This window comes from Gobio gobio, assembly GCF_949357685.1.
Source record: "Gobio gobio genome assembly, chromosome: 7".
Classification (NCBI taxonomy): domain Eukaryota; kingdom Metazoa; phylum Chordata; class Actinopteri; order Cypriniformes; family Gobionidae; genus Gobio; species Gobio gobio.
This window is the reverse complement of record NC_137103.1, coordinates 54,058,591-54,070,719: the sequence shown is the minus strand read 5'-3', so window position 1 is coordinate 54,070,719 and position 12,129 is coordinate 54,058,591. Positions and strand designations below refer to the sequence as shown.

The 12,129-nt window shown below is 37.9% G+C and overlaps 1 protein-coding gene across 1 annotated transcript in view; it reads right to left on the bottom strand.

The window, feature by feature from the left end:
• Window positions 1-2,846: 2,846 nt before the first annotated feature.
• LOC307129128 (E3 ubiquitin-protein ligase MARCHF4-like) overlaps window positions 2,847-12,129 on the bottom strand; it is a gene marked incomplete at both ends in the record, with an annotated part of 64,569 nt that continues 55,286 nt past the window's right edge. The window contains 3 exons of the mRNA XM_079821324.1: window positions 2,847-3,292; window positions 8,525-8,717; window positions 11,303-11,458. Of these exons, the coding sequence (XP_079677450.1) occupies window positions 2,847-3,292; window positions 8,525-8,717; window positions 11,303-11,458 (795 nt within the window). The remainder of the gene's footprint in view (window positions 3,293-8,524; window positions 8,718-11,302; window positions 11,459-12,129) is intronic.

The window sequence follows — 12,129 nt, the reverse complement described above, 5'->3', positions numbered from 1 at the left end:
ATATTTATATAATTGATCTTATATATAAATATAACATTTGTATTAAATATATCCATGCATGTGTGTGTATTTATATATACATAATAATTATATAACGTTCACAGACATATGTTGTGTAAACACAAACTTTTATTTTGGATGCGTTTAATCAATTGCCCAGCATTAAAATGTATATAATTATAATACATTTATTCATAATAAAAACTATAGAACTCATACGTTTAATAAATGAATTATTATTAATTATTATTGTTATTTTTACTGTAAGACAATGACTTGTTGTTTTATGCGTGAAGATTCTTCATTAATTCTCCTTTTGTGTTCCACAGGAAATGACATTATTCATAGTTTTTAGTGACATCACACTCTTATACGAACGCCCACCTGGAGGCCAAAACAAGGCTTTCCCCTATTGCCCAGTCATCTTTACCAGGTTTGTACCAAGTACTAATATAGTAAAATAGTGGGATTAAAAGATCAAATCCATAAACAGCTTATTAATGATGCACCATATGTACATGCCAGCACATGAACCAATGAACGCATGAACGGTTCACCAATTAGTGCATTGCATTCATATTCTAGTATGCATCATCAGAAAGCTGTATACTCAATTTGATCTTTTAATATCAGTGTTTTAGGAGATGTATGATGATCACAAGTGCCCAAAACTTGCATTTTGTTCTCATAATTTCTTTGTTCTTTGCTCTAAATAGTCGTGTCTTGAAACCGATGGAAAATTGACAGGCCTGTGTTGCAGTTCTACAACATCACATGACTGAAAACTATGAATACTATGTCTTTGTGGCGTCATGAGGGTGAGTAAAGAATGACAGAATGTCCATTTTCGGGTGAACTGTCGCTTTAAAGGGATAGTTCACCCGAAAATGAAAATTAGCCCATGATTTATTCGCCCTCAAGCCATCCTAGGTGTATATGACATTTTTCTATCAGACGAACACAATCAGAGTTATATTAATAATATCCTGGCTCTTCCAAGCTTTATAATGGCAGTGAATGGAGGATTAGATTTTAAAGCCCAAAAAAGCACATCCATCCATCATAAAAGTGATCGACACGGCTCCATTGGGTTAATAAGAGCCTTCTGAAGCTAGTTCTGCCGGAAGAGTGACCTCTGACCCGACACATGTCATATTGACGAACACAGAAGTGTAGAGGATAGAGCAAAACAAAACACAGAATCACGAATGATAAGTCTAAAATGAGATTTTTTAGAGCGAAATGTGGGAGGAGCTTGAGTTTGTTGTCTGAACCGCGAGAGGAGTCTACTCTCACCCGAGCTTATGTTACACCTACATCCTACATGATGCATCGGGTCAGAGGTCACTCTTGCGTCTGGCCCATTACCGGCCGCCAGTGATGAGAGTTTGTAAAGTTGTAAATATGGTTATTTCTAACTCTAAACACCTGGAGCCAGGGCCGTTTTTAGGCATAGGCGAACTACGTTTTTAGGCATAGGGCGCCATCAGCTGAAGGGGCGCCAATGAACGCATATCAGGGGTGTGTGTAAAGGGTGTCGCGGCCACCCTGAAATATGATTGCCTGGTTCCCCTAACACTAATGGGATAGAGTACTGTCAATCAGATGATTCCTGTATTGGATCAGAGTACTGTCAATTACTGTCTGAATGTTGCATGTAAAGTTTGCATTTGGAGCGCTCAACACCATTAGATCAAAAAGCTCGGTCAAAGCTTTGGCAAGGTAATGCTTTTTTTTTTAACCACACAATAAAGCTAAATTCAAAGGCCAATTAAAAAAACAGGTACAATAAAATCTGCACAAATCTGTATTTCATTAGGGCCGTATTTGTGGCAGTCGAGAAATCACGCTGTGAAATGGGCAGATAGTGTAATATTGCTCGGTGTGTATTGTAGAGGCAAGAAATAGGCTAACCACACTCACTTTAGCATTTCATGATATCATTATATTATGAAGCTTTCTTCTCTTACTTGCGCCTCCAAAATGTGTTTTTGCGCTAATGCATTGTTAAAGGATCAGTGTGTAATTGTCCCATATAAAACTTTAACGGCCAATTTAAAAATAGTATAATAAAATGTGCTAATTCACAATATTTATTACATCCTTTATTAATCCGCTTTGTTGAATTTAATGCATCTTTACGGATGGTGTTGAATGCTGAATCGATTCATTCAGTTCTAATAGTGTCATACAGGGCATAGCGTTGCGTTATTTAAAGGGGAAGTTCAAGCGCCAATGAGAAACAAAGACCGCTCTGAATCAATATTGATTCTTGTTACTTTCATGTGACTGGAACAGCTTTTATACGTAGTTTCCAAATTGTATTTGTATATATTTGTTAATAAGGATTACAGTTCCAAAATGGTATGTGTGTATGTATTTGTTAATAAGGATTAAAATTAATACCAGTAATACCATGTTGCGTTTTAAGATTTGGATTTCAATAAGGATTTCGCCTAGGGCGTCAAAATGGCTAGAAACGCCCTGGCTGGAGCCGTGCGGATTACTTTTATGATGGAGGGATGCACTTTTTTTTCTAAAGTACCATTCACTGCCATTATAAAGCTTGGAAGAGCCGAAATATTTTTTAATATAACTCCGATTGTGTTCGTCTGAAAGAAGAAAGTCATATACACCTAGGATGGCTTGAGGGTGAGTAAATCATGGGGTCATTTTAATTTTTGGGTGAACTATCCCTTTAAATTCTCCTGGATCTGCGATTTAAAACACATATTGAAGTCATGAATAATCCAACCCAACAGTTTCAACGCTGTGCTTCTCGTCTGTCTGTGCTGTAATGCGTTTCAAGTGTCCCATCGTAAGGCCTCCAGGGGACGCGCGTGTCCTCAGACGGTGGTAACTCTCATCACCACTTCTCTGGGTTTGGTGGTGTTGGTGCTGATGTGACTCTGCGGGCTCCGCGGCTCGTGTGGCCGGAGATGGCTCAGTAAATACAGAAGGTTATACGGACAGTGTTGGTCAGGCAGAGCCGGGCCGCCAGCGTGGGCATCAGTGCCCGTGTGGTCCTGTGTGGCCGCTGTGGTATTTGTCCCGCCATCCTCCACATCGAGCGCTGGCGTTCCAGCGGCGGCCATGAGGGAAGACGGTGACGGAGAGACGTCCACTCTCACCGGCTCTCTCTGGTGGAGCAGCGAACGCGTCAGTTCCTCGCTTTTCTTCAGCTCCTCGCTGTCTCTCTTTTTGTCGTAGTTTAAAACTTTCCACTGCTGATTGACGGCCTGCCAGCGGTGGAATATGCGGAAGACGGACGGGCCCTCGTGGACGATTAGAGCTGTGGAGAGATTGGTTTCGGGTTATGTTTCTGCAATGATTCATGACTGAACAACAACGTTTAAAGGGGTGGTTCATTTAGGTTTCTATGGTGGCCCAGTAGTGCACAACACAACGATATACATACATAAGTTCACAGCACAATGAAATTAAGCCACAACACAACGAAATCAAGACACAACACAATGAAATCAAGACACAACACAACGAAATCAAGCCACAACACAACGAAATCAAGCCACAACACAACAAAATCAAGCCACAACGCAACAAAATCAAGCCACAACGCAACGAAATCAAGCCACAACACAACAAAATCAAGCCACAACACAACGAAAAATCCAAAACACAACGAAATCAAGCCACAACACAACGAAATCAAGACACAACACAACAAAATCAAGCCACAACGCAACAAAATCAAGCCACAACGCAACAAAATCCAAAATCAAGCCACAACACAACGAAATCAAGCCACAACACAACGAAAAATCCAAAACACAACGAAATCAAGCCACAACACAACGAAATCAAGCCACAACACAACGAAAAATCCAAAACACAACGAAATCAAGCCACAACACAACGAAATCAAGACACAACACAACGAAATCAAGCCACAACACAACAAAATCAAGCCACAACGCAACAAAATCAAGCCGCAACGAAATCAAGCCACAACGCAACAAAATCAAGCCACAACGCAACGAAATCAAGCCACAACACAACGAAATCAAGCCACAACACAACAAAAAATCCAAAACACAACGAAATCAAGACACAACATAACGAAATCAAGCCACAACACAACAAAATCAAGCCACAATGCAACGAAATCAAGCCACAATGCAACGAAATCAAGCCACAACACAACGAAATCAAGCCACAACACAACGAAAAATCCAAAACACAACGAAATCAAGCCACAACACAACGAAATCAAGCCACAACACAACGAAATCAAGACACAACACAACGAAATCAAGCCACAACACACAGAAAATCAAGACACAACACAACGAAATCAAGACACAACACAACGAAATCAAGACACATCACAACGAAATCAAGACACAACGAAATCAAGACACAACACAATGAAATCAAGACACAACGAAATCAAGACACAACGCAACGAAATCAAGCCACAACGCAAAAAGCCACAACACAAATAAATTAAGCCACAACACAACAAAAAGCCACAACACAAATAAATCAAGCCCCAACACAACGAAAAATCCAAAACACAACGAAATCAAGACACAACACAAAAAAATCAAGACACAACACAACGAAATCAAGACACAACACAACGAAATCAAGCCACAACACAACGAAATCAAGACACAACACAACGAAATCAAGCCACAACACAACGAAAAATCCAAAACACAACGAAATCAAGCCACAACACAACGAAATCAAGACACAACACAACGAAATCAAGCCACAACACAACAAAATCAAGCCACAACGCAACAAAATCAAGCCGCAACGAAATCAAGCCACAACGCAACAAAATCAAGCCACAACGCAACGAAATCAAGCCACAACACAACGAAATCAAGCCACAACACAACGAAAAATCCAAAACAACGAAATCAAGCCACAACACAACAAAATCAAGACACAACACAACGAAATCAAGCCACAACACAACAAAATCAAGCCACAACGCAACAAAATCAAGCCACAACGCAACAAAATCAAGCCGCAACAAAATCAAGCCACAACGCAACGAAATCAAGCCACAACACAACGAAATCAAGCCACAACACAACGAAAAATCCAAAACACAACGAAATCAAGCTACAACACAACGAAATCAAGACACAACACAACGAAATCAAGACACAACACAACGAAATCAAGCCACAACACACAGAAAATCAAGACACAACACAACGAAATCAAGACACAACACAACGAAATCAAGACACATCACAACGAAATCAAGACAACACAACGAAATCAAGACACAACGAAATCAAGACACAACACAACGAAATCAAGACACAACGAAATCAAGACACAACGCAACAAAATCAAGCCACAACGCAAAAAGCCACAACACAAATAAATTAAGCCACAACACAACAAAAAAGCCACAACACAAATAAATCAAGCCCCAACACAACGAAAAATCCAAAACACAACGAAATCAAGACACAACACAAAAAAATCAAGACACAACACAACGAAATCAAGACACAACACAACGAAATCAAGCCACAACACAACGAAATCAAGACACAACACAACAAAATAGCCACAACACAAATAAATCAAGCCACAACACAACAAAAAAGCCACAACACAAATAAATCAAGCCACAACACAACGAAAAATCCAAAACACAATAAAATCAAGCCACAACACAACGAAATAAAGCCACAACACAACAAAATCAAGCCACAACACAACGAAATAAAGCCACAACACAACGAAATCAAGCCACAACACAACGAAATAAAGCCACAACACAACGAAATCAAGCCACAACACAACGAAATAAAGCCACAACACAACAAAATCAAGCCACAACACAAGAAAAAGCCACAACACAAATAAATCAAGCCACAACACAACAAAAAAGCCACAACACAAATAAATCAAGCCACAACACAACGAAAAATCCAAAACACAACAAAATCAAGACACAACGAAATCAAGCCACAACACAACGGACCACTAGGGGGCCCTCGGAGTGCGGTAAAGTTACTTTTCCTTGCATTGTTCTATAGATTCGCCAATCTTACAAATATTTAAATACTACGATCACTTATGACCGGGAAGATAACCAATGCAACCCCTAAATGAAGAGCACCAGAGGGTTCAACTTTAGTGTGTAATGTTGCTTTTTGACAAAGTTACGACGATCAAAGTTCAAAGCAAAGGGAGATATTTTCTTTTCAAGAAATTGCTTTTTACGGACTACAACAAACGGCTGGTAGAGACTACAATGAACTTCTTCATCACAAACCCTGAAATTTACATAAACCCCGCCCCCAGGAACACACAACAAAGGGGGTGAGATTATCATGACAGAATATGCTAATCAATGACTTGAAGATAACTAAATTCATCAACTATCCATTCAGGAACATCCTGTCTCATTCTACGTTGTCACTTCTTCTTGAGTCTCTCATCATTGTCCGACTCCGGTTTGAACATAAAATGCTGAAAAGTTTAATTGCGTGTCTGCATGAGGTTATCAGAGCTGCTAACACGAGCTCTTGAAGCTCCGCCCCATGAGCAGCAGCTCATTTGCATTTAAAGGGACACACAAAAACGGCGCGTTTTTGCTCACCCTCAAAAAAAAGGACAATTTTAACATGCTATAAAAAATTATCTGTGGGGTATTTTGAGCTAAAACTTCACTTAGACACCCCGGGGCCGTTTGCATAAACTGCTTAGACTAGTCTTAGAAGTTAGTCTTTTTTTTTTTTTCAATTTAAAGTCAATTACATAAAAAGTAAGATTGGTCTAATTTGAATCAGAAAAGTAAGACTGATTACCTCTTGACTAATTACTAGTGTGTCAAATTAGTTCTTAAGACAATGGCTAAGTTTATGCAACTGGCCCCAGAGACTTATTTTACATAGCAGCTTTCATTGGCTAAGGACCGCCCAGTGGCCACCTGACTGACATGTAAAGCAACCAATCACTGTTCTGCATCATGTTTGTGGGCGTGAAAATGTAACGTCGATGTTCCTACAATAACAGACTGGTGTGTAAAACCCTTGGATGTATTTTAAAGAGTCTATGCTGCAAACTTTACATACTTCACATGCATTAAATCCAGCATTTAGTTTATCCGGATAAGCGCTAATTGTCACGGTTGTAAACGTGGTGGTGTTCTTTTTCCACAAGGGGGTTTGGCTTCACAGCATCTTTGTTTCCAGGCGGACAGTTAAAGAACATGACACACACACGTCCCCTGAAAATCCTGTAGAATTCAACCAATCAGATTGCGACTTTGAAAATGTGTTTCCAGTTAGCGTCCGTGGGCGTGATATCTAAGGCTATCTAGCAACATACTACATATCCCAGCGTAAACGCACTGGACAAAAACTCCAGTGGATTCTAATTTGAACACGTCTGATTGGCCGCTGCGTTCAAGAAATCAACAGATGTGTCTGTGATTGGCTACATCGCTCAATGCTATAAAACATGTTGTAAATAGAAACCGTTGATGCTCTCAAGAGCGCAAACACTAAGACTGTGTTCGAAATCGCCCCCTAAACCCTGATTCATTGATTGTACATCAGTTGTACATTCGTTATTGCAGTGCATTATGGGATTGAATGAGTGCTCTTGATAACGTCCACTATGGTTTCGGACACCACTACAAATGTCTGTCCCCTCAAATAGTGCCCTATTTAAAGATAAAGGGGGTGATTTCAGATACAACCCAAATCTGTTTCACCAATATGCTATTATTACAGAGAAAACTGATCCTAGACCAGCAGTTATAGGCAGTTCTTCCCTCTAAAAGCAATCAGAAGCAGCAGCAGTCAATGGTAAATTGGGTAAGAAAAAAATATAATAAAAAAATACTTGAATAACAATGATTTTGAGTTAATACATTCGTATTTCTAAGTTAACTTTTGCTTCAAATCTCATATTCTGTGAATGTTTTATATGCCGTTTGCACAGACAAACTGAATCATTCATCAGGTGATTTCTTTAGCTTTTTTACTTCTCTTTCTGTTTAGGCTCATATGTGACCGTATGTATTTAGTACTCTAAAAAATCAGTGGGATGTGGATTTGCTGCACTCACTGGGACTGAGACTCAGGTCAGGTAAGCATTGAAATGGAAGCAGTTAATATTATATACTCATGCATATGATATGATATTTAAATGTTGCTACATGTGGGTTTTTCCTTTAGATTTGAATCCCGATGCATTAGATTCAGGGCCACTGGTGTATTGTGAGTCACAGAAGATGATATGAGGTATGTTGGGTACATTAGAGACCCAGTATAATCAAGGTTTTTCTGCTTTCAAACACACACACCGTCTGTGGATTTCTTTAAAGAGCTTGTATTAAAATTCTCCTTCATCTTTTCGTATAAATATATTCATTGTACTAAGAAAACTTTAACTTTCAGAATGCAAACATTTCTCCGTAGTGAAAAAAGAAATGACTCATTCTGACTGAATATATCATAAACCAAACTAAGATGACCCTAACTTGACCTTTGACCCCAAGCGGAATTGTACGTACCGATACAGACGACGTCCATGAAGCCGTACATCCCGTAGCAGATCTGAAAGAGCAGGTCTTGGCGTTGCCATTTGGCTGAAGGGCTGAGAGACGACCACACCAGCCACGAGATGCTGGCGATGAGAAAGAGCGAACCCAAGATGGCCGCCGCTATCTGGACCTTCTCTATGACGGTGAGGGAAATCGCTTGCCACTTCATTAACAGACAAAGACAGAGAGAGCAGGGTGTTTCAGTGCTACCCTATCATTTAGGATTGAGAGATCCAGTACTTATTCAGAACTAAATGATTCAAACATTCTCTGATTCGCAAACAAATGAACTGGTCTAATGACACAGAATGATTCTTGATTTACTAAAACCAATTGATGATGCATAGTTACAGATACATATTTGGAGTTTTGTTCACTCTCAGAAAGAAAAAAAAGCTGTCACTGGGGCGTACCTTTTTTTAAGGTACATATTATTAGTACATAACGTGTACATATTAGTACCTTCAATGTACAAATTAGTACCTAAACTGTAGATATTAGTACCTTAAAGGTACATATTAGTACCTAAAGTGTACATATTAGTACCTAAACTGTACACATTAGTACCTAATCTGTACATATTAGTATTTAGTACCTAAAGTGTACATTTTACTATATAAACTGTACATATTAGTACATAACTTGTACATATTGGTACCTTAAAGGAACATATTAGCACCTAAAGTGTACATATTAGTACATCAACTGTACATATTAATATCTTAAATGTACATATTAGTACCTAAAGTGTACATATTAGTACCTAACTTGTACATATTAGTACCTTAAAAGTACATATTAGTACCTTAAATGTACATATTAGTACATAACGTGTACATATTAGTACCTAAAGTGTACATATTTGTACATAACTTGTACATATTAGTACCTTAAATGTACATATTAATACCTAAAGTGTACATATTAATACATAATGTGTACATATTAGTACCTTTAATGTACATATTGGTACCTAAACTGTACACATTAATACTTTAAAGGTACATATTAGTACCTAAACTGTACATATTAGTACATAACTTGTACATATTGGTACCTTAAAGGAACATATTAGCACCTAAAGTGTACATATTAGTACCTAAACTGTACATATTAGTACTTTAAATGTACATATCCTAAACTGTACATATTAGTACCTTAAAGGGTTAGTTCACCCAAAAATGAAAATTCTGTCATTAATTACTTACCACTTACCATGTCGTTCGACACCCGTAAGACCTCGGTTCATCTTCAGAACACAAATGAAGATATTTTAGTTGTAATCTGATGGCTCTGAAAGGCCTCCATTGGCACAATGGCACTTTACACTCTCAAGACCCTTAAAAGGCACTAAAGACGTCGTTACAAAGTCCATCTCACTACAGTGGTTCTAAAATAACTTTATGGAGTGACGAGAATAGTTTTTGTGCGCAAAAAAACCCTAAATAACGACTTATATAGTGATGACGATTTCAAAACACGGCCTCATGAAGCTTCGAAGCGTTATGAATCAGTGAGTCGAATCAGCAGTTTGGATTCATAACGCTTTGAAGCTTCATGCATGATGCCGTGTTTTGAAATCGTCACCTTTTAAGGGTCTTGAGAGTGTAAAGTGCATTGTGCCCAATGGAGGCCTTTCAGAGCCATCAGATTTCAACTAAAATATCTTCATTTCTGTTCTGAAGATGAATGGAGGTCTGACGGGTGTCGAACGACATGAGGGTAAGTAATTAATGACAGAATTTTCATTTTTGGGTGAACTAACCCTTTAAGTGTACATATTAGTACCTAAAGTGTACATATTTGTACATAACTTGTACATATTAGTACCTAAAGTGTACATATTTGTACATAACTTGTACATATTAGTACCTAAAGTGTACATATTTGTACATAACTTGTACATATTAGTACCTAAAGTGTACATATTTGTACATAACTTGTACATATTAGTACCTTAAATGTACATATTAGTACCTAACTTGTACATATTAGTACCTTAAATGTACATATTAGTACCTAAAGTGTACATAGTACATAAAAGGAACAAAAGTGTACCTTTTGAAAAGGTACCGCCCCAGTGACAGCTTTTGTACCTTTTTTTTTTTTGAGTGTTGTTTGTAATGTTGTTAATTAATGCACTTTAGTTTTTTTTTTTTTATTGTACGACCAAATACAGTATTGTTTTTGTGTAGTATTATGTTTAGTGTAGTACTGTTTAAATGTTTGGGGATTTGATTTATGTATGTATGCATTTATTTATTTATTTCAGCAAGGACACATGCAATTGATCAAAAGTGACAGCAAATACATTTTTAATGTAACAAAAGTTTTCTATTGCAGATAAATGCTTTTGAAGTTTCGATTCATCAAAGAATCGTGAAACATCAAAAATGTGAAGCAGCACAATAGAATGATTTCTGAAGGATCATGTGACACTGAAGACTGGAGTAATGATGATAAATTCAACTTTGATCACAGAAATAAATTACACTTTACTATATATTCACATTGAAAACAGTTATTTGAAATTGCTAAAATATTTCAAAATTTTTACTGGATTTATGATCAAATAAATTAAGCTTTGGTGAGCAGAAGAGACTTCTTACAAAAACCAACCCCAAACTTTTGAACATTATTGAAGGGGGACCTTCCTCAAAAGTAAAATAATTATTAATATCCCGATGCCTAATTAAATGCAGGCCTAATTTGGTGCTTTAGTGCTGTAGTGGTTGTGTGAGGTTGTACCTGCAGTGGGTTCTTGGTGCTGATGGCGATCACCTGATACTTGTAGTAACAGAGTTCACAGGTCCACGAGCCTCTTTCACTGATCCACTTGATGAGACACGGCTGATGAGTGCTGCGAACAGACCCGCTGCAGCGACACGGGCTCAGCAGCTCGCCCTGACACACACACACACACACACGAGCTGTGAGACACGAGACTCTCAGTAAACATGCCATTACCTGAACATCCAGAGAGAATGAAGGAATATTAACCCTGTATCCTCATACTCACCTCAATTTTATTCAAAGGCCCAAAATATGCAATTTGGTGCAAAATACTGAGATGAAATTCTGATTATAATGTAAATCAATGAGATCTTTATAACATTATTGTGACTACTTACATAAAATGCATTTAAATAGCTGTCACTCTACATATCCAATAATATGTCTGATAATATTTAAATGCTTAGTTTTATGATCAAAGCTTTGTAGTTTTAAAACTTACAATGCAATGCAATGCAATATGGAAGCTTGTTTTCGCCATAGAATAAAAAAATAAAAAAGGTAAGTGCGACTTTTTATCTCACAACTCCGACCAACTCGCTAAAGGCAAGTTTGCTGGCACTTAATTTTACAGTCCTGTTCCCCATGTATGTATGTATACTATGTAACTGCAATAACTGGGTAATAACAAGGTACTAACCCTAAACCTACTCCTAAACCAAACCATAACCCATGGAGTTACCTCATATTACCCAGTACTTTCTTAGGTAAGTACACATAAGTGCACGAAATGTAAAATAAAGCTTATATCTCACAATTCTCACTTTATTTCTCGCAATTGC